Source organism: Cyprinodon tularosa, unplaced genomic scaffold (assembly GCF_016077235.1).
Source record: "Cyprinodon tularosa strain WSP-4 unplaced genomic scaffold, ASM1607723v1 ctg552, whole genome shotgun sequence".
NCBI classification, from domain to species: Eukaryota; Metazoa; Chordata; class Actinopteri; order Cyprinodontiformes; family Cyprinodontidae; genus Cyprinodon; species Cyprinodon tularosa.
The window spans coordinates 834407-857923 of NW_024039288.1; the positions used below are offsets into that span (position 1 = coordinate 834407).

The 23517-nt window shown below is 38.3% G+C and overlaps 4 protein-coding genes and 2 pseudogenes across 4 annotated transcripts; 3 read left to right on the forward strand and 3 right to left on the reverse strand.

Moving 5' to 3' along the window:
• Positions 1 to 243: 243 nt before the first annotated feature.
• Positions 244 to 6949, forward strand: LOC119796569 (annotated as a pseudogene).
• LOC119796562 (histone H2A-like) lies at positions 5306 to 5861 on the forward strand. Its single transcript, XM_038305168.1, has one exon. The coding sequence runs from the start codon at positions 5320 to 5322 to the stop codon at positions 5701 to 5703; it is 384 nt and encodes a 127-aa protein (XP_038161096.1). The 5' UTR covers positions 5306 to 5319; the 3' UTR covers positions 5704 to 5861.
• Positions 6950 to 8343: 1394 nt separating the features above from the next.
• LOC119796560 (histone H2B 1/2-like) lies at positions 8344 to 10195 on the forward strand. The gene is made up of 2 exons (XM_038305166.1): positions 8344 to 8728; positions 9990 to 10195. The coding sequence occupies exons 1-2, from the start codon at positions 8358 to 8360 to the stop codon at positions 10015 to 10017; spliced, it is 399 nt and encodes a 132-aa protein (XP_038161094.1). The 5' UTR covers positions 8344 to 8357; the 3' UTR covers positions 10018 to 10195.
• A 4515-nt stretch (positions 10196 to 14710) lies between these two features.
• Positions 14711 to 20211, reverse strand: LOC119796566 (annotated as a pseudogene).
• On the reverse strand, positions 17732 to 18141 carry LOC119796563 (histone H2A-like). The gene has a single exon (XM_038305170.1). It carries the CDS (start codon positions 18125 to 18127, stop codon positions 17744 to 17746), a length of 384 nt encoding a protein of 127 aa, XP_038161098.1. The 5' UTR covers positions 18128 to 18141; the 3' UTR covers positions 17732 to 17743.
• An 863-nt stretch (positions 20212 to 21074) lies between the features above and the next one.
• On the reverse strand, positions 21075 to 21760 carry LOC119796590 (histone H1-like). The gene has a single exon (XM_038305216.1). It carries the CDS (start codon positions 21737 to 21739, stop codon positions 21128 to 21130), a length of 612 nt encoding a protein of 203 aa, XP_038161144.1. The 5' UTR covers positions 21740 to 21760; the 3' UTR covers positions 21075 to 21127.
• Between the last annotated feature and the right edge of the window lie 1757 nt (positions 21761 to 23517).

Here is a 23517-nt window from a genome sequence, read left to right on the forward strand (position 1 = left end):
AATATTGAAAATTTCTTCCGATTATCCTCTTGGAAACTCCCTGCATTTTTCTTTCTTTGTTAAACATCTCGCGCTTTATTTTCAAATGTCAAACTCAACCAATTGCTGAGTTGGACGGGCTGTAGCACTCGTTTAAATTGGTCCAATCAGAAGCCACCTCACGCAGCGCCTCTCTTTATAAAGCCGCTGTTTCCTCTGTGCGCTTATAACTTTGCAGTTGGTCAGAAGGTTAACTTCTAGTCCGCCATGGCCAGAACCAAGCAGACCGCCCGTAAATCCACCGGAGGAAAGGCTCCCAGGAAGCAGCTGGCTACCAAAGCTGCCCGTAAGAGCGCCCCGGCTACCGGTGGAGTGAAGAAGCCCCACCGTTACAGGCCCGGTACCGTGGCTCTCCGAGAGATCCGCCGTTACCAGAAGTCCACTGAGCTGCTCATCCGCAAGCTGCCCTTCCAGCGTCTGGTCAGAGAGATCGCTCAGGATTTCAAAACCGACCTGCGCTTCCAGAGCTCCGCCGTCATGGCTCTGCAGGAGGCCAGCGAGGCTTACCTGGTTGGTCTGTTCGAGGACACCAACCTGTGCGCCATCCACGCCAAGAGGGTCACCATCATGCCCAAAGACATCCAGCTGGCCCGCCGCATCCGTGGAGAGCGAGCATAAGTCAAGCTCATCCAACAAAACCCAACGGCTCTTTTAAGAGCCACATAATTCTCTCTTCAGAGCTTTGATCCTGTACCAAATGACCTTATATAGATGGAATTAATATAGGATTTCATGATTTTTATCAACCCTTAAATTTAATGAAAAGAACACAATCTTTTCTACAAAATGGATACCAGCCTCACCAGATTTTCAAGCTTCCTCCTGTATAAATGTGCAATGTTTATTTGGAAAGGAATCCATGAAGAGGAAGCATTTGATTACTACAGAATGAATTGTACCTCTGGAAACTAAGTATTTGTATGGTGTATAGAATTTAAATCATAAAAACCTAATGCCTAAACCTATTTATTTTTTTGGTCATTTCAATATATGCACTTCCTATGAATAATTAAAGAATAGTAATCACTGATCAAGGGGTATTTGAGAAAAATACACAACAATGCAAAAAATGTTTAGCGATGTCTTAATTTACTTTTTTGTTTTATAAATATAACTTTATATGTATGTGCATTTTGCTGTTTTGCTCTGTTACTTTTTTGTAAAGTGTAGGAGAATTTTTTTTTTTCTGCTTTTTATAGATTATTTTGACTAGAGTTCAGGTCATTTTACTCTGTTCAAACAGAACCTCAACAGCGTGTTATTTAAAAAAGATGTTTATCATTAAACAAGTTAAGTTCTATTTTCTTACACTTGTTATTGTATTGGTATGAAAAGAACGATTAGACAGTGTATGTTATGTTCTTGTCTGTTTTCTACCTACTCTGACTCTTTATTCTCTCTTTGATAAGTATGCTCTGCTGCAAGACACCATAGAGGCAGCAATGGGGCGTGGTACCACAGCATTAAAGTGGTCGTCTCCAGATGGAAAAGATAAGGGTACCATTATTGTTCCTTTTTACCTCATACCAAGGATTATAAGGGAATTTGCCAAGACATGATTACCAGTGAAAATAAAAATGATTGTTCAGACTTTCTTTAACCGTGTTTACATTTGTGTTCAGTTCTCTGCAATTCCTGACATGTGCATAGTTCTTGAGATACAGAAATTCTCTGCTACAACCATGTGTAAATGTTTTCTATAAAGATATGTTTTATATGTGTGTATGTATAGGTTGAATGGATAAAAGTATTGTCAGGAGGAAAGGGGATGGATCTAATATATTAAATCATTCTCATATTTTATTATCAGTCAAATTCATGAAATGGGATTTTTTATACATAGAAACATATATCGTTCTATTATATTGCTGTCTGTTGTTCTTTTCTATCATGGCGGATATCAAGCACCTTTAAGGTGCATACCGCCACCTACTGTTCATGAGTGTGTAGCAACATTGTTTTACATCTATTAAATTCTATTTTTTAATTTTGTATTCTGAAGATAAATAAATAATGCTTTCCTTAATCTATAAATATCAGTTATATTTCCTTTATTTCCCAATAATCCTTTAAGACTCCATTCTTGGCCTGTCCTTTCAACTACTCTTCTCAATTTCTCCCTTTCAGGTTCATATGTTTTACAGTTTATCAATACAATAACATCATTTTCTATCTCTCCCCCTTCCTTTACATTTATCATTATTTTTCCTACCTATTAAATATAAATTGTCATTTAAATAAGTATGACCTACTTTTAATTTGATCATTATTTCTTCCCTTCGGTTTCTCTCATTAATATTTCTATTTAATACTGATTTTTGTACTTTATATAACCTTCTTCCTTTTTTATCTTCATTCCACCTTTTTTTTCGTGCCATTTTTCAATTTCTTTCATCTTAATAAATGATTTTCCTTCCCCTTTCCCAAAAGGAATCGTAATTGTTATTGCCTCCTCTAAAGCCCTTTTTGCTAATTTGTCTGCCTTTTCATTTCCTTTTACCCCTTCATGTGCTGGAACCCAACAAAACCAAATATCAATGCCACCCCTGTATAATCTCAATAAACTGTGCTGAATTTCTAATACTAAATCTTTCCTATTATTTCCTTCTCCCTGAATACTTTCTAAAACTGCTTTGGAATCCGTGCAGACCACCAACCTGTCTGGTCTGACCTCCTCCACCCATTGTAAACTCAGTATAACTGCCACCATCTCTGCTGTGAAAACAGATAGTTGATCTGAAATTCTTTTAGAAATGTGTATTTTGAACTCTGGTATATATATTCCTATTCCCACACACCCTTTTAAATTCTTAGAACCATCAGAATATATTTTAAGGTAATTATAATATGAGTTTCTTAAATATATATCAGTCTGTATCCCTATTTCGTTTAAATTCCAATCATTTTTCATTTTAATAAGTCTCATGTCTACATTTATCTCAGGAAATAGCCATGGAGGAATAACACTAATTGGATTAAACTGTGCTATTTCCTTATCCTCTAATCCAAACTCTTTAATCAATTTGCTTATAACCCATCCAAATCCAACCAGTTTGTAGAATTGTTGAAGTTACATTTTCATCCATACTACTTTTAATTTTCATCCAGTATACTAGACCTAATTTCATTCTTCTCATTTCCAGTGGAGTTTCTCTAGTCTCGACTAAAAGAGCGTTGATAGGTGTTGTTTTCACTGCTCCTGTACATATACGTAAAGCTCTACTCTGTAATCTATCTATCCTTTCTAATGTTGTTTCAGCTGCTGCTCCATAAATAAACTGCATTAATCTATTATTGATCTCATGAGAGCCCTATATATGTTTAATAATGACTGTCTATCTGCACCCCAGTTATTTCCAGCCACAGCCTTTAGGAGATTTATAATTTTCTTACATTTAGTTTCCAAGTTATCTATATGTATTTTCCATGTATAAGAGCCATCTAACCATAGTCCTAGGTATTTAAATTCTGCAACCCTTTCCAGTGGCTGTCCATATAATGTTATTGTTCCTATATCAATATTTCTCTTATTTTTGAATACCATGCAACAAGACTTGTTTGCTGATCATTTAAAACCCCATTGATAGGACAATTTTTCTACTTTATTAATTGCTTTCTTAATATTTCCTACTACATGTTTTATATTGTTTCCTCTCATCCATCATCTGCATATAATGCAGATTTAATACATTTATCAGTATCTGAAAAATATCACTAATCATGATATTAAATAAAATTGGACTTATTACAGGAATTCCATTTTCCACATTAAATTCTTTTGAATAATCATTCCCAATCTTCACCCTTATTTTTCTATCCATCAAAACATTTGCTATCCAATTATACATCTTCCCAGCTATTCCCATCTGCTTTATTTTTATAAGTAACCTTTCTCTCCATAATGAATCATATGCTTTTTCTATATCAAAAAATAATACAATCATTATCTCCTTCATTTTTAACGCTTTCTCTATGTCATTACTGACTCTAGTTAATGCATCCATTGTTGATCTCCCTGTTCTAAATCCACACTGGTATCTATTAATTAATTTCTTATGTTCAAGAACAAACCCTAATCTACTAACCACTACTTTCTCCTTCCATTTACTTAAATGAGATGTTAAAGCTATTGGTCTATAATTATTTGGACTGATAGGATCTTTCCCTGGTTTATTAAAAGGTACATTTTTGCCCTTTTCCAACTATTTGGTATTGAACCTTCTTTCCATATTTTATTGCATAATTTAAATATTAATTTCAATGTTACTTCCGGTATCTGTCGAAACATAGCATAGCATAATTGATCCTCCCCTGGAGCTGAGTATCCTGACCCTTTTAATACTGTTTTAATTTCTTTCATAGTTATATTCATGTCGAATGTTGATATACATTTTTTACATTTTCCCAATATATTTTTATGATTTCCAAGTTTTTGTATCTTCTGCCTTCTATGAATGTCTGTAAAATGATCGCCAATATGAACTGCAGCAAATTTCTCGCCTAATAAATCTGCTTTATCTTTATTTAAAACTACTATCTCCTGATCTCTAACTAAGGCTGGTATTTTAACATCATTCCTTTTCCCCGTCATTTTCCTAAACATTGACCAAACATTCTGTAATTGTATTTTTCAAACATTGAGGAACAATATTCTCTCCATGTTTTCTTTTGTGCTTCCTTAATAGTTTTACGAAACATTGCTCTTTTCCTTTTATATTCAATAGGGTTGTTAAATTTTTCTGTAATATTTTAAATGCCTTGTTACGCTCCTTAACGACTTTATTACATTCATCATTCCACCAAGGAACTACCTTTTTCTTACCTTTTATTTTTATTCTCAGTATGCTATAACTTGCTGCATTTAAATTATGTTCTGTTATATCCCTTGTACATTCTTCAATGTTGCCTTTTAATGAAACCATATGACTGGTTTCCTCACACTTAATTTAAAATTTTTGCCAATTAGCTTTATTAAAGCACCATCTTGTTAATATGAAATCTTCTTGTCTAATGCTGTCTGTGAATGGGTTGAATAGTTTCTGCCACCAGCTGGCGGCCTGGAAGCCAGGCCCTCCACCTTTAGCCACGCCCCGATCTGGAGGCTGCGATTAGCGATAATTGGCAGAAGCAGACGGCAGAAATTTCCGCCTGCTTTGATTGGACGACAGGATTTGTTGTTGTATGTGACCAATCAGAGAGCATATGATCCACGGCAGGCTTTATATATACTCCCAATGCGCGTCTTACAGTCACTTGTTATAGTAAACCTTTACAGAAATCATGTCTGGACGTGGAAAGACCGGAGGCAAAGCCAGGGCTAAGGCCAAGACCCGCTCCTCTCGTGCTGGGCTGCAGTTCCCAGTCGGCCGTGTTCACAGGCTGTTGAGGAAGGGCAACTACGCTGAGCGCGTGGGCGCTGGAGCTCCCGTCTATCTGGCTGCAGTGCTGGAATACCTGACTGCTGAGATCCTGGAGTTGGCTGGAAACGCTGCTCGTGATAACAAGAAGACCAGGATCATCCCCCGCCATCTGCAGCTGGCTGTCCGCAACGACGAGGAGCTCAACAAACTGCTTGGCGGAGTTACCATCGCTCAGGGCGGTGTTCTTCCTAACATCCAGGCTGTGTTGCTGCCCAAGAAAACCGAGAAACCAGCGAAGAAGTAAAACTGCAGGCTCTCTAAAACAAACCAACGGCTCTTTTAAGAGCCACCCAAATCTCACTAATGAGCGGGATTTACTGTTATCATATATATTCACATTTATTCTGTGGGCCATCAGATGGGTACTAGAAATATAGAGATGGAGGTGTCCAGGTTATAAAATATGTCAAGTCAATCTAAGAACACAAAATGAAACGTCAGCATACATCCCCTACATAAAATGTTCAAACTTCGAATAAAATTTTAATAAATGGCCAACGTTCTTTTGTAGCAAAGCACTACATACGTAAATTCAGATTTGTTAAATACATGCCTCATTTTCAATGGGCGTTTGAGAAAGATATAAGAAAAATGTGTAATGATGTCCTATTGATTTCCTTACGTTTTTTTAAGAATATATATTTGTGAATTTGTAGTGAAGAAGATGCTGTTATAGATTATTTTACAAGAGTTGAAGTCGTTTCACTTCTAATTGTTCAATTAAAAAGAATCTCAACATGTGAAAACTTAATTTACAAGACAACGTACATTCCAAACACCTAACAAAAATGAGTATAAAGTTGGAACTAATCTACACTCCCTACATGAAGCTGAGTATATTTACTAAAACTGACGAGACATCTAATATATTAAGTGATTGGAAACTCCATATGGGCTAAAAGCTTTTATATGAACTGCAGCTGCTTTATAAATCAGTTATTACCATTCGGTTTGATCCTATATCAGCTGGAATTTATTCTTTATTCATTAAGCGTCTCTCAATATTCAAACTTATATCTTAAAAGCAGAAATCTGGTTACAAGCTTAGAGGCGGGAAAAAGATGAATGCTTGTCCTCACTTAGGTCCGTAGGGTGCAGATATATCTAGCTGCTCAGCGATCCAGCACTATTCTCTCTGTCAGTTAGACAAAGACAACATGAGCGGCCGAGGCAAAGGAGGAAAAGGACTTGGAAAAGGAGGCGCTAAGCGTCATCGCAAAGTCCTCCGTGATAACATCCAGGGCATTACCAAACCCGCTATCCGCCGTTTGGCCCGCCGTGGTGGAGTCAAGCGCATCTCCGGCCTCATCTACGAGGAGACCCGCGGTGTCCTCAAGGTTTTCCTGGAGAACGTCATCCGTGATGCCGTCACCTACACCGAGCACGCCAAGAGGAAGACTGTGACCGCCATGGATGTGGTCTATGCTCTCAAGAGGCAGGGCCGCACTCTCTACGGCTTTGGAGGTTAAATCTACTGACTGATCTGGAAACTCAATCCCACAAAACAACGGCTCTTTTAAGAGCCACCCACATTTCTTGAGATTGTTCCTGCTATTTGAAGTGTTATTAGAAATATTTGGTTTGTGCGTACTCAACGGCTTTAAAAAAAAGCTTTTCACTGACATTTGAAGGGGAAAAAAATCCCGTCTTTGTCCCATAATGAGGAAATTCTTTTATGGCAGCAGAAATAATATAGCTAAAGTGGACACAAATGTGCACCATGGTGTATATGAATTTGTATAAATGGTATAAATTTAATTCAATGTAACCAGAAATATAGAAGGATCACATATGCAAAGTAACATTGTGCACTAGTGACATGGTCTTCAAAAATAACTATCTTTCGCTTAAGCCTGTTTATTTCTACTTTTATCCTTTATAAAATTATTCAGACTAGTATTACTGCTCTGTTTCCTTATTTCTAGTAACTGTACTGCTGTTTTATTCTATTTTAGCTAGAACAACATAGAACATAGAAGGGTTATAGCTTTGGCAATACAGTTAGAGTTTTTGCCACGGTTGCTAGGTTGTTACCAGGGACTCTAAAACGCGAATAGGAATCTGAAGATATGAGACATCTATCACAACTAATGGGGCTCCGTCTATGGTTGGGCGCACTGCTGGATTCGTTGCTCTGTTCAAGCTGTCTGAAACTTAAGTAGTAGGTCTACATCCTTCTCATAAATGACAAATTCTTATTTAAGTACAGATTTTTGGTGTTTGTATTAGTTTATTTTTAATTGTGGCAGGATTGGTCCTCCATATCCTCCATACACTATGCTATGCTTTTTCTGTCCACTGCAGCTGTCATTTTAGCTCTTCTTTAGATTATTGCATTCAGAATCAGTATAAAAATTGAGTCAACAAAGGCAGATGTATCAATCCATTAAAAAATAAACCCTTTATTGCAGTACCATGTTCTCTAGTAACCACAAACAGTTTCTCTCAGTTGTTTATGTTTCAACACTTATCTAGGAATCTTATATTTAAGCAGCATGGAGCTTCATTCCAAGTCAGATGTTCTTTGTTCTTCTGGATTGTTGGAGCTTTCTGTTGTTCATGGGCTGTTTTTGAACATTTATATTCCTTGTTGACAGAGGCAGGGGGCTAATAGATAAAAACGTTGGTTACCTATTTTAACACCAGATTCTATGAATATAGGTGTAGCCCTTTATTAAATAGAACATAAAGCTCAAAATGTTTCTTGCTGTGAAGCTACAACAAGCTCCCAACCCATCCCCCCCTCTCACACACACCAGTAGCTGCTCTAAACCTTCCGAGCATGTAAACCAATCAGAGACAGGGTACAGCACAGACTCTTTTACATACACCCTGTATATAATCACCGGTCTCCTCCTCTTGTATCTCATTCGTTGTTGTTTCTAGGAACACATCAGGATGCCTGAACCCGCCAAGTCTGCGCCCAAGAAGGGCTCCAAGAAAGCCGTGACCAAGACCGCCGGCAAAGGAGGCAAGAAGAAGAGAAAGACCAGGAAGGAGAGCTACGCCATTTATGTGTACAAGGTGCTGAAGCAGGTGCACCCCGACACCGGCATCTCCTCCAAAGCCATGAGCATCATGAACTCGTTCGTCAACGACATCTTCGAGCGCATCGCCTCCGAGGCTTCCCGCCTGGCTCACTACAACAAGCGCTCCACCATCACCTCCAGGGAGATCCAGACCGCTGTGCGCCTCCTGCTGCCCGGTGAGCTGGCCAAGCACGCTGTGTCTGAGGGAACCAAGGCTGTCACCAAGTACACCAGCTCCAAGTAAACTCTCACTGCCGCAAACTCAACAAAGGCCCTTTTAAGGGCCACGCAAATATCAACAAGAGCAATTGTTTCCTTTAACTTTTAAATCGAGGTGGGGAGGTTGGCATTCTGGTTAATGTTTGTATTGACAGCCTTTAAATCTGTAAGGTATGTTTTGTCATTTACCTGATACCTCAGTTGAAAAGAAACTCTTGATTTCATAAACTATGTTGTGCAGTTTTCTGAGGTGAAGAATTTAGAGGGAAAAAATGTCCAACTCTACTTCAAACTGTCACTATTAGAGGTGGGCGATACCGGGATTTTTTAATTGATCCGATACCAAGTAAATACTGGGTCAGTATCGCCGATACCGATACTTTTTACATTTAATCTGCACTTGCCTGTTGCTTTTTTTCTATAAAGTTCTCAATCGTGGAATAAATAAGAGATTATCTAATGTTAGCTTATTTTAGCTAACAATTTTTAATGGGATAAATGTACTGGGTTTTTTCAAGGTCTTAACTACACTTTCTGAGTAATATATGATGTATAATGAAGTGCTGCAGACGATGACCACTGTTATCTACCTGGATATTCTCTGGAGGACTGAAACGCTTGGGTCAAAGATGTCTGTCTGAGGCTGGAGGCGGGTCTTTGGTCTCTCTCTCCATCCAAGTCTGAGTGAGCACTCACCCAGCAACCGGCAGCGCGGTTGTCTGTGTGACGTAGTGCTGAGTGGGCAGGCCAAGCTAAGCCTGCGCGCTGATTGGCTGGCGCCGCTGAGCCATGTGACTGTAGGAGAGGGGAGGGGGAGCAAAGTGCTGTTACACATATGGGGAAACTGGTGACTCCGCAGCAGTCAGCGCGCGCGAGAGAGGATAAAAAGTATCGATCTTGTTAAACGAATATTGTTCAATATAAATACCAGCGTTGGTATCGATAGTATCGATCCTGGGATCGATCCGCCCACCTCTAGTCACTATCATAAAATGCACATACTGCCAAATCTAGTGTAATTACGAAACACTGTACAGTATAACACACAACCACATCTAGTCCATCTATATGTCCGAAATTACATTTGTTTCCCTAAACTAACAGAGAAAACTCTGCATCTGCTCAGACTAGGACATTTGTCATTTTGTATACATGTATAAAAAAATAAATTTCATTTAGTACAGCTTTCAGACAGTACATTAACCTTTCCATTCCATTGATGTAAATGGATGCTGATCTAAACACCTGATATACTTTGAATTGATTTTTTGTGTGATTACAGGGCGTGCATTTTTATGGAGGCAAACTAGAACAAGCAGCCTTTTAATAGGATAACAGGGCTGGGGGGTGCAGTCAGCCTGAATTTATTACTAATAAACTGTGTGTACTCACTGCTCCCTGGATGCTGCACACTGGCAGCTCACTGTCCCCTAAAAGGATGGGTTAGATGCAGAGAGTTAATTTCTCCAATGTGAGATTAATAAAGTTAATAATTAAAAATAAATGGCTGTCTTTACTAAATTGTTTAATGTTTTTCACTGTTTCATTGAATTGAGCTACTGAAATATATGAAATGTTTTATCAACATTTATCCAGTATTTTAGTCGCTCAACACATGATAAACAGAACCTTCTAACCTTTTATTTACCATGAAAATACAAAGTAGAAAACCAAGAAACATTTATTTTCAGGAGCGCCATCCTGTGTTAAAACATCTGTTAGACCACAAGATGTCAGTGTTGAACACCTTTTTGATAAATGCAAAGATTGAGCTTTTTCTTTATTGTTTTTAATTTGTCGGCATATAGAGGCGATTGGCTGTCTGACTAATATCCACACTGGGAACAGACGTTTGTCAAATAAGTTCAAATATTTCTAAAGCTCTATCTGAGACTTTAGGTTTCATTCCATCCATATTACAAAGATGTATTTTTGGCATGATTTTACAAACTGAACTCACGTTATGTCACACAGTTAACAGCAACATGGATACAAAGTAGGAAGATCTGTATCAGCTAAACAAGCCAAACACATCCAGAAACATGTTAGACAAAAGAGAAACATTATACCGCCCAGTGATCAATAAATATCCCATTAATCCATGAAAAAAACGTTTGTATTTTAGAGCGAAAACCAGGTTTGCTAAATAAAGCTCCACTGCCATTTCATTAAATGTGTTCCCATATATAAAATAAAATACAAATATAAATATTAGAACAGTAAAATTACAGTCATTTTTACTATTTTTCAAAGCTGCACTTTTAAAAAGATGAAATTGTCCAGTGAGCTTTTTCCAAACTAAATTTCTTTTTGTTTTACACATGTGTAAACCAAATGACAAATAAAATCTGTCTAAAGTCTGAAGTATATATATTTATACATAATTAACAAAATAAAACAAAATTCCATAAAAAGAATTGAAATTACTTATTCAGGGGGATGTGTTAATATTCCTCCCCATATTTAACCTGTAGGCCAACACACCTGATCCCAGATCCATTTCTTTCGCATCAGTCTTCTTGTTACTGATTGGCTGTTACCTGGAATCTCAGCTGTGATAACTGCTAAATTTTCAAATATCAACATCTTCAGTGTTGAACAGTTGATCGCCATGACGTCAGTTTTGTAAACAAATAAAATGTTGTGGTTTCACTGGAAGATTTTGTTCCTGAGTACAGAGCACTCCTAGATCGACAGAGGTTGGTATAAATCCCCAGAAAGTCTCACAGTGATTTGAGGTTTTTACAACTGAGGCCTTTAAATTCGGTCAGCAACATGGAGACACCTGCTCTCTGGAAAACAAGGTAATGTTCAAGCTATATGAAGAAGAAACAGGATGGAAACAGGTTAAACTGCATTTACTGGAAAAACATGAAATGCGTTGATAATAACAGCTTATATGCATAAAATCGGATTATTTTGCATATTTTCCTCCTAAAATTGCAAAACCCAATTCCATGGTGCCAAGCTTTTTTCTAGCAAATCTTTGATGCAGGGATCAGTGAATTCAGGGAAAAGTGGCCTTGTTTTTTTCCTGTCAAAGTATTTGGTGGCTTTTGTTTTATAACTACAAAGAACTGACATGGGAGCAAAAAAGAGATACAGCATGCACACTGAATATGAATTTGTTCCCATAAAATATTTATTCGTTCCCACTAAATGGTACATTTAATACCACAAAATACTAATTTATTCCCAAGAAATTCTCACTTTTGGCCACAAAATTTATATTATGTATGCAAGAAATATTAAAACATTATCTTCCCACACGCAGCACACCTTCTCAAAGGAAGGTGATGGAGAGAGATCACTTGGTCAGGTTTTATTTTAGGCCGGAGATGAGCTACAAAGACATTCTGGGAAGTTTGATGTTTCAAGGAATTCTCATTAGTGATAGGCATTTCACGTACAATTTGGATGCTGGGATAGATTTTATTGTTGACCAACTGCAAGTCTCTGAAAGGACCTTGGTTATCGGTGGATGTAAGCTAAGTGCGTAAAACTAACAAACTAGCATTTTGTGGGAATAAATGTTCATTTACTGGGAAAAAATGAGTATTTCTTGCACACGCTGTATCTCTATTTTCTTCCATGTCAGTTCTGGGGCTCCGTACCCTTTATGTTTTCTCAGATTTCTTTATGATTTTTAATTTTTTTTATTTTATACTTTCACACTATTTTTTTTTGTTTACAGATTTTAAATGTCCAAATGTCTCCTTTTCAGCTATAGTCTTAAGAATTGGAGTCTTTCCTAATCGCGTGTCACAGACCCCATTCTCTTCACTTACTGTAGAATCCAATACTAAAGCCTCCGAGAATCTGGCTGTTACCTGGAATCTCAGCTGTGATAACTGACACATTTTCAAATTTCAACATGACAACGGTTTCGTAAACAGAAAATTTAGTGATTTCACTGCAACAACTTCTTTGTTCCTGAGTACAGATCGCTCCTAGATCGACAGACGTTGGTATAAATCCCCAGAAAGTCTCACTGTGATTTGATTTTTTGACAACTGAGGCCTTTAAACTCATTTAGCAACATGGAGACACCTGCTCTCAAGTTATATCAAGAAGAGACAGTAATGCAAATAGTTAAATTTAGGGAACCAAACGTTGCAGCAGTGTTATATTAATATAATAACATTAGACGTGTTTGAGAAACAATCAGTTATTCCATTATTCACTTGTGATTTAATGAAGTTCATTAAATTGTTAAACGTTAATTAACTTTTCCTCCTAAAATTGTAAAACCTTATGCCTTGGTGCCAAGCTTTTTTCTAGCAAATCTTTGGTGATGCAGGGATCAGTGGATTCTGGGAAAAGTGTCTTTTTTTTTTCCTGTCAAAGTATTTGGTGGCTTTTGTTTTATAACTACAAAGAGCGGTTTTAGATTTCACCCAGTCAGCATCCTCTTTTAGTGCTTCCTAAATAGATCTGCTATCGAATGTAAACATTTGTGCAATGAACTCTTTCAGAGCCGTTTGAATTCACTCGGCAGGAAAAGAAAGGTTAATGATGTCACCAAGTTGGACAACAAAGAGCTCACCGCTGGAGAAGATCAGTCTGTGTCCTTAGATTTTGTCAGAGAGAACCCTGAGAGAAAGAGGAGCTCTACTAGAAAAGCACCAAAAGAGAGAGCAGGCAGCAAAGACACCAATAGAGAGTTGGTCAGCATGATTGTGACTAGCAGCACCAGTATCAGCCTCAGAGAGTCAGAGGAAGAGCTGGGACACAGTAGGGTGAAGAAGAGTGAGGCCGGTGTTATAGCAGAGTCCTCTGAGAAGAGACAGAGTCTCTGAGCCAGAACAAGGCACCAGCAGCTCAGTCTGTGACCTGCACACAAGCAAATGTGAGCCCAACACTGAAACAATGTACCTCAGCTGGAGTGGGAAGATAAACATCCTTCCTGTTTTTTACTGAGGCTAAAGACATGCTATTTTACTCTTTGACTGTTTTATTGTTAAGAGATAAAATGTTAGAATTTTGTGCTTATAAATTTAACTTAAAGCCAAACAGGTTTTATTAGCAACGCTAGAGGTAACAAATAGTACACAACCACCTGAACAAACCATTTCCACTATGAAACAGGATGGTGGCAGCATCATGCTGTGGGAATGCTCCTCTTTAGCAGGCACAGGGAAGCTGGTCAGAGGGAGTTATTGGTGCTATATAATTTTCACACTGTGTAAACATATTTCAAGGCCTAATACATAATTAGCAACACACACAGAGAATATCGTAGATGTTTGAACCCTAGCACACAGAACAATGGAAAGCTTTGGTTGTAGCACTGATCCCTGTGGTACTCCACAGGTAAACCTGGAGCATGAGGGCTTTGGAGGACTAATTTAGACAAAGTTTGTCATTTTTATATGAAGAATTAACAGAAAACAAAAGCTGCTCATTTCACTAGCATGAACTTGACAGAAGGTAGCCACTGTGGAGGTGGAGAAACAAGTGGCAGGAAAATGAGAGGCGAAAATAATCTGTTCGCTGATAAAAACACCATGAATATCTTTGATCACAAATTATGAAAATAAAATCTACAAGGACAGAAACTTAAATATATTTGGGTGGTTTAACAATGAAAACTAAAATATAACACAGCAGGACATTGTAATAAGTAAAGGAAAAATACAGCATAACTAATTCAAATGTCTCACAGAATAAAATGTATAACAATAAAGATTTATAGCCTTTTAAATATATCTTTAATTTTGATCACTTTCACATTATGGCAGGATTTGTCCTCCATACCTACCGCTTATTTTCAAAGACCATGTAATTTATGAACAGATGTGATCTTTTATGGATAAGCATTTCGTATTGTGATAAAACAAAGTTACAAAGAAAAACTCTTTGCCCTATTACATTAAATCGGCTCCACTTCATAAATCCGGAGCTCAGAATATAATTAGACTATCCAGTCAAAATACGTCAATAACTCAATTTCACTTCCAAAGTTCAGTAAATAAATCTGCAGGAATCATCTTAAGAAATGTGGGTGGCTCTTAAAAGAGCCGTTGTTTTGTGGGATTGAGTTGGAATTTAACCTCCAAAGCCGTAGAGAGTGCGGCCCTGCCTCTTGAGAGCATAGACCACATCCATGGCGGTCACAGTCTTCCTCTTGGCGTGCTCGGTGTAGGTGACGGCATCACGGATGACGTTCTCCAAGAAAACCTTCAGGACACCGCGGGTCTCCTCGTAGATGAGACCGGAGATGCGCTTGACTCCACCACGGCGGGCCAAACGGCGGATAGCGGGTTTGGTAATGCCCTGGATGTTATCACGGAGGACTTTGCGATGACGCTTAGCGCCTCCTTTACCGAGTCCTTTTCCTCCTTTGCCTCGGCCGCTCATGTTGTCTAAAGTCTAACTGACAGAGAGAATAGCGCTAGATCGCTGAGGAGCTAGATATACAGGTGCTGGTCATAAAATTAGAATATCATGAAAAAGTAGATTGATTTCAGTAATTCCATTTAAAAAGTGAAACTTGTATATTATATTCATACATTACATACAAACTCATATATTTCAGATGTTTATTTTGTTTAATTTTGATGATTACAAATGACAACAAATGAAAATCTCAAATTCATCATATCAGAAAATTAGAATATTGTGAAAAGGTTCAAAATTGATGGCCCCTGGTGCCACACTCTAATCAGCTAATTAACTCAAACCACCTGCAAAAGCCTTTAAATGGTCTTTCAGTCTAGTTCTATAGGCTACACAATCATGGGGAAGACTGCTGACTTGACAGTTGTCCAAAAGACGACCATCGACACCTTGCACAAGGAGGGCAAGACACAAAAGGTCATCGCTAAAGAGGCTGGCTGTTCACAGAGCTCAGTGTCCAAGCACATTAATAGAGAGGCGAAGGGAAGGAAAAGATGTGGTCGAAAAAAGTGTACAAGCAAGAGAGATAACCGCACCCTGGAGAGGATTGTGAAACAAAACCCATTCAAAAATGTGGGGGAGATTCACAAAGAGTGGACTGCAGCTGGAGTGAGTGCTTCAAGAACCACCACACACAGACGTATGAAAGACATGGGTTTCTGCTGTCGCATTCCTTGTGTCAAGCCACTCTTGAACCACAGACAGCGTCAGAAGCGTCTTGCCTGGGCTAAAGAGAAACAGGACTGGACTGCTGGTGAGTGGTCCAAAGTCATGTTCTCTGATGAAAGTAAATTTTGCATTTCCTTTGGAAATCAAGGTCCCAGAGTCTGGAGGAAAAGAAGAGAGGCACTTCATCCACGTTGCTTGAAGTCCAGTGTAAAGTTTCCACAGTCAGTGATGGTTTGGGGTGCCATGTCATCTGCTGGTGTTGGTCCATTGTGTTTTCTGAGGTCCAGGGTCAACGCAGCCACATACCAGGAAGTTTTAGAGCACTTCATGCTTCCTGCAGCTGACCAACTTTTTGGAGATGCAGATTTCATTTTCCAACAGGGCTTGGCACCTGCACACAGTGCCAAAGCTACCAGTACCTGGTTGAAGGACCATGGTATCCCTGTTCTTAATTGGCCAGCAAACTCTCCTGACCTTAACCCCATAGAAAATCTATGGGGTATTGTGAAGAAGAAGATGCAATACACCAGACCCAACAATTCAGAAGAGCTAAAAGCCACTATTAGAGCAACCTGGGCTATCATAACACCTGAGCAGTGCCACAGACTGATCGACTCCATGCCACGCCGCATTGCTGCAGTAATACAGGCCAAAGGAGGCCCAACTAAATACTGAGTGCTGTACATGCTCATACTTTTCATGTTCATACTTTTCAGTTGGCCAACATTTCTATAAATCCTTTGTTTTTATTGGTCTTCAGTAATATTCTAATTTTCTGATATGATGAATTTGAGATTTTCATTTGTTGTCATTTGTAATCATCAAAATTAAACAAAATAAACATCTGAAATATATGAGTTTGTATGTAATGTATGAATATAATATACAAGTTTCACTTTTTAAATGGAATTACTGAAATCAATCTACTTTTTCATGATATTCTAATTTTATGACCAGCACCTGTAACTACACCCTACGGACCTAAGTGAGGATAAGCAACCCTGCTTTTCCCGCCTCTACGCTTGTAACCACGTTTCAGTTTTTAGGAGACAAGTTTGAATATTAAGAGACTCTGAACAAATAAATAAAACAAAAATATAGCATCAAACTGAAAGGAAACAACTGCTTAGGATGAATGAATCTACGTGTGTACAAACACAGGAAATATTAATGGATGGATTAGATGAATATTGTTCTGAGAGAATGCTTCAATTGAACCTTTTGATTAATAAAGAAGCTGCATTTCATAAAAAAGGTTTGGGGCTCAGATGGATTTTTAAATAACTTAGATGTTTAGTAAATATACTCTGCTTTATGTAGGGAGTGTAGCTAAATTCCGACTTTGGTAATTTTATATGGTGTAGATCTTTGATGAGATAAACAAGTTCTATTTTTAAATAACATATTGACTTTCCACTTGCTGCTGCGGTTCTTTTTAATGGAAAATATACAATTAGGAGTGAAACAACTAGAGCTCTTGTGAAATAATCTAAGTAAACAAGGACAAAAAACAATCTTCACAATTTACTACAAGAAAATGGGACAAAACAGTAAAAAAAAGCACATCAGTAAAATTATGAAATATTAAAAAAGAAAACCCTAAGGGAATCAATAAAAGGACATGGTGCAGTTTTTTTTTATTTTTTTTGGCATTATTCTATATCTTTCTCAAACGCCCCCTGAAAATAAGGCAGGTATTTAACAACCCTGCATTTATGTACGTAGTGCTTTGCTACAAAATCATGTCCATTCATTGAAATTTGTAGGACGTGAATACATTGAACGTCTTTTATGTAGGGGAATGTATGCTGACGTTTCCTCTCATGTTCTCAATCTGATCTCTCTTATCTAGTACGCATACATGATATGTATGTCTGATGTTAAAATACTAACAGTAAATCCCGCTCATTAGTGAGATTTGGGTGGCTCTTATAAGAGCCGTTGGTTTGTTTCAGAGAGCCTGCAGTTTTACTTCTTTGCTGGTTTCTCGGTTTTCTTGGGCAGCAACACGGCCTGGATGTTAGGAAGAACACCGCCCTGAGCGATGGTAACTCCGCCAAGCAGTTTGTTGAGTTCCTCGTCGTTGCGGACAGCCAGCTGCAGATGGCGGGGGATGATCCTGGTCTTCTTGTTATCACGAGCAGCGTTTCCAGCCAACTCCAGGATCTCAGCAGTCAGGTATTCCAGCACTGCAGCCAGATACACGGGAGCTCCAGCGCCCACGCGCTCAGCGTAGTTGCCCTTCCTCAACAGCCTGTGAACACGGCCGACTGGGAACTGCAGCCCAGCACGAGAGGAGCGGGTCTTGGCCTTAGCCCTGGCTTTGCCTCCGGTCTTTCCACGTCCAGACATGATTTCTGTAAAGGTTTACTATAACAAGTGACTGTAAGACGCGCATTGGGAGTATATATAAAGCCGGTGGTGGATCATATGCTCTCTGATTGGTCACTTATTACAACAAATCCTGTCGTCCAATCAAAGCAGGCGTCCGTTTTCCGCCGTCTGTTTCTGCCAATTACCGCAGCCTGCAGATTGAGGCATGGCTAAAGATAGAAATTTTTTTACCTATTCAGACACAGCATTACAGAATATACGGCCATTGTTGTCTAAAGTAAGGAATCATAATTGTATACGGCTCATGATTCCATGTATAAAAAATTGTCATACGTTTTTGATAGATAATAAAATGTGATAAATAATGATTTAATATATATTAGATCCATCCCCTTTCTTCCTGTCAAACCTTTTATCCATTCTACCTATACATAAACACATATATAAAACTATATTGAAATGACCTTTTTATTGCTTTTCCCCCAGAACAGACACAATAAGCCATTTCTTTATAGAAAATATTTACACATGGTTGTACCAGAGAATTTCTGTATCTCAAGAACTACGTACATTTCAAAAATTGTTAACTGTTCCCAAATATAAACACTGTTAAAGAGTTCAGTAAAAAAATCTTTTTTTAATTTTTACTGGTAAACTAAACCCAGAGAGAACAAAAGGGACATCAGGCATGGAAAGCAGGCTACAACACACAGCATAGATCTGAGATTACTGCACAACAAAGTGACAACCCACTTTTAAAACTTTGATGGATGCTTGTGAAATATCAGTGATATCTGTCAAATAAAGTACGGTCAGAGTAGGTAGAAAACAGACAAGCCCATAGCAGATATTGAGTCATCTTTCTCTAGATACGAAAAAATCACAATAACAATAGAAGGGATGGGAAAAAAAGACTGATGAGCAATTTTTTTATGACTGTAAGACAATAGTACCCTGTTTTATGATAAACATTTTAATATTTAGCTTTTTAATAAAATTTTGAGTTTCCACATGTTGTCGAGGTTCTTTTTAATTGGACAAAGACAATTATGAGTAAGACAACTTTAGCTCTTTAAAAATAATCTGACATATTATTAAAAAAAAAACAATCCGACACTACACTTTACAAAAAGAAAAAAAAAAGCAACACGCACGCACATAAATATCAAAATTAGTTATTATACTAATAAATACTAACAAATAACCAACACTGATAAATATAAGAAAAAAACTTAAGTAAATAACTTTTTTTTTTGCATTATTATTCTGTATTTCTTAACCCTTGAATAAGGATAACTGATCTTTAAGCATAGAAAAATTAGGGAGGTATTTAGCAAATCTACATTTAGCATTTTGCAGAAATAATTATATGACTGACAGTTAAAATGTATAGGAAATGTATATATTAAAATGACAAAACCTACATCTAAATATCCTGTTTTTTCTTTTTTTTAGAGATTCTGTTTCATCCTGCAGTAACCAATCACTTGTTGCTCATGGAATCCTTACCAGATAAATATTGAAAAGTTATACAGGAGGAAGTTTATAGGCTAATCTGGTGAGGCTGGTATCCATTTTGCAGAAGATCTATATAAGAGGTGCTTTTTATCATATGATACAGGATCAAAGCTCTGAGGAGAGATTTGTGTGGCTCTTAAAAGAGCCGTTGGGTTTTGTTGTATGAGCTTGACTTATGCTCTCTCTCCACGGATGCGGCGGGCCAGCTGGATGTCTTTGGGCATGATGGTGACCCTCTTGGCGTGGATGGCGCACAGGTTGGTGTCCTCGAACAGACCAACCAGGTAAGCCTCGCTGGCCTCCTGCAGAGCCATGACGGCGGAGCTCTGGAAGCGCAGGTCGGTCTTGAAATCCTGAGCGATCTCTCTGACCAGACGCTGGAAGGGCAGCTTGCGGATGAGCAGCTCAGTGGACTTCTGGTAACGGCGGATCTCTCGGAGAGCCACGGTACCGGGCCTGTAACGGTGGGGCTTCTTCACTCCACCGGTAGCCGGGGCGCTCTTACGGGCAGCTTTGGTAGCCAGCTGCTTCCTGGGAGCCTTTCCTCCGGTGGATTTACGGGCGGTCTGCTTGGTTCTTGCCATGGCGGACTAGAAGTTAACCTTCTGATCATAAGCGCACAGAGGAAACAGCGGCTTTATAAAGAGAGGCGCTGCGTGAGGTGGCCTCTGATTGGACCAATTTAAACACGTGCTACAGCCCGTCCAACTCAGCAATTGGTTGAGTTTGACATTTGAAAATAAAGCGCGAGATGTTTAACAAAGAAAGAAAAATGCGGGGAGTTTCTAAGAGGATAATCGGAAGAAATTTTCAATATTATATCAAACAATATGCAAAAAATGTTACTTTATGTATAGTTAGAGTTAAACGGAAATACTTTCAAGAAACCCCATTTATTCATGTGTCACATCTTATTTGTTTTGGAATAGCTCACTATGCAGGTTGGAGTTTGAAATAAATATGGATTACAATTATCTTTTCCCTAAATCGAATCAATCTCCTTTCTACTTTGAAAAATGAAACTAAAAACTAAGGTAAAAGAAATAAATAATACGTTTTTAAACATTAAACTGTACATTCTTGCCAATCACAATGGAGAGTACACATGTAATTATTTAGATTTTTATCTGCATTTATAATAGCAACATTCAATAAAATATAGTGCTTTAATTCTTCAATTCATTTACTGATTTTTTTTTTTGTTGTTTTACTGCCATTTATTCCTGTTACTGTGGTCACCTTTGATCACTTTTAGAAATGATCTCGTTATTTGAGGGTTAATCTGTCAATCATATGTACGAAGCTGTCCCCATGGAGCAGATAAACAGATTTTAATCATTACATTGATCAACCACTCTGATCACTACTTTTAAGTTTGATTATTTTATCTATTTAATTGAGTAATTAATTTTGTGCTTATAAAGAATGAGCTCTTGAAATGAAGCTGTGGTGGCTCTGAAAAGAGCCTTTGTTGCACTGAGTGCTGGTTGAAGCAGCAGTCTACTTCTTGGCCTTCTTAGCTGGGGCCTTTTTAGCTGCAGGTTTCTTGGCTGCAGGCTTCTTAGCTGCAGGCTTCTTAGCAGCCTTTGGCTTCTTGGCAGCAGGGGCGGCCTTTTTGGGGCTCTTCTTCACCACCTTTTTCACGCTTTTCTTGGCCGCTGCTGCCTTCTTCGGAGACTTCTTGGCTGCTGACGCTTTCTTAGCAGCGGTGGCTTTTTTCGGGGTGCTGGCCTTCTTGGCGGCGGGCTTCTTGGCTTTGGCGGGAGCCTTCTTCTTCACCACCTTCTTGGCTGGTTTAGCGGACTCCTTGGCGAGCTTGAAGGAGCCGGTGGCCCCGGTCCCTTTGGTCTGAGACAGGGTGCCTGAGGCCACCAGCTTGCTGACGGCCGTATTGATGCGCTTGTTGGCTTTAGCTACATCCACCCCTTTAGCAGCCAGGACCTTCTTCACCGCCGACAGAGACACTCCTTTGCGCTCCTTGGACTCGGTCACGGCGTCCACGATCTGCTTGGACAGGCTGGGTCCATCCTTCTTGGCCTTAGGAGCGGACTTCTTCCTCGGGGCTTTTGCCGGGGCCTTAGCCGGTGCAGCTGCTGGAGCTTCTTCTGCCATGTTTCTCTCTTAATGTTCCTCTGAACGTCTCCAGCTCAGAGCAGGAGGCGGGATTTATAATATGGATGAGAACCCTGAAGAAACAACTCAGCCTGCTGCTCTGCTCCCGCCTCAAATCGCTCCGCAATTGTGTTTTCTTCCCGGTTTTAAAGCTCTAAATCTTCGCTAAGTTAAACTTTTATATCATATAACTTATTTTATCGGAAAGGAAATTGTCTAATCTAATCACTGAGGTCCGATTTGGTTTCCAGGACTTTCTCTTATTAACCCAGGAACGCTCAAAAGTGTCTGAAGCTCCTTGTTTCGCAGCATCAAGAGGCGGATTTTCTCCACATTTCTTCCTTTAAAACATCTAAAACAATTGTTCACATAACATTAAGACGAGACCCTCGCTAAAAAACAAAGTAATGAAAAGAATACAAATGAAATGGTTTCGTTTGTGTCATTAATTCACTTAGAAATGAGGAAGATTCTCCCAGCAGTAAACACACGGAAACTGTCAATGAATCGGTCGGTCAGGATTCTCTGTTGGATAAAAGGGTTGGAAATTAACACTTTTCTATCAAATAATCTACTTAACACACTCAGACACACAAAGTACATGCTGGTGTTGTAGTTTACTTAAGAAAAGACGAAGGCTTGACATTTATTCATTAATTAGATCCCTCTTGTCTGTAATCTCACTGAATCAGGCGCTAAATTCCTTTTGTCTCCTTTAAATAAACCCAAGGGCCTACATACATTTTTACACAAATCCTATTTTCATTGCAATGAGCCAATAAAACATTTAGGATTTATTACATACAAATGAATGTGTTACAAGTGTACATAATGACATCAAAGAAGGACAAATTAATGAAGCTCCTTGTGCCTTCTGACCTGTGGACAATGAAAAACGGGTACAGATAAATCAATCAGCAACTTAATATCAAATTAAAGCCCTAGAACATATGTAGTATTTTTTCCTACAATATATTAGACTAATAGATTTTGCAGAATAATAAGTTATGTGCTTAAAAGAATATAAATATATCTTCAACAATGTCAAGAAAGAGAACCAAGTCATTATAGAATATTTGCTTTTAAAAAGCTACATTAATTTTATTTAATAGGCCAGCTCCAGAGGAAGTATCCTCGGTACTATTTTGAATAGTGTGTTTTTGATTTATTCGTAATTACTGGTGTTAAAACACACAATATGTTTTTTTGTCTAGATAAAAGAATATATCTTGTCTGTGGTGCTGGAAAATTATACTAAAGATAATTGATCCTATATGTGCTTTGATTAGAATGTCATGGCTTGTTGAAGAGATTTATATATTGATTATCAAAAAAGAGAAATTTAACACAACCTGGCAACAAGAATACATAGATTTTTGGCTTTCTATTTTAAAAAAAAGTTAATTAAAAACTCAGTAGAAATAAGAATATATTTGTCATTTACAATTAATTTGTTTTTGTATATATTTAACACAGATATTAGTGTTTCTTATGTCACATTTTAGAATTGGTAATATTGTCCCATTCATATTTGCTCAATTATGAGACATGGTACTACTTTTATTCACTAATCAATGCATTTTTGCTATAACCTTTAGACATGAAAACATGTCACTTTATTATACAGTCCAGCATTCATGTAATGATAAGTAGTGGTACACACTGCATGAAAAGTGAGATTTTCGTCCCCGTAAACCCCCGTAAACTCCCGCAGATCTGCCTGATTTTCGTCAGTTTCCGACAATTTGCAACCCGTGCTTGTCCGCGTTTGTCGTGCC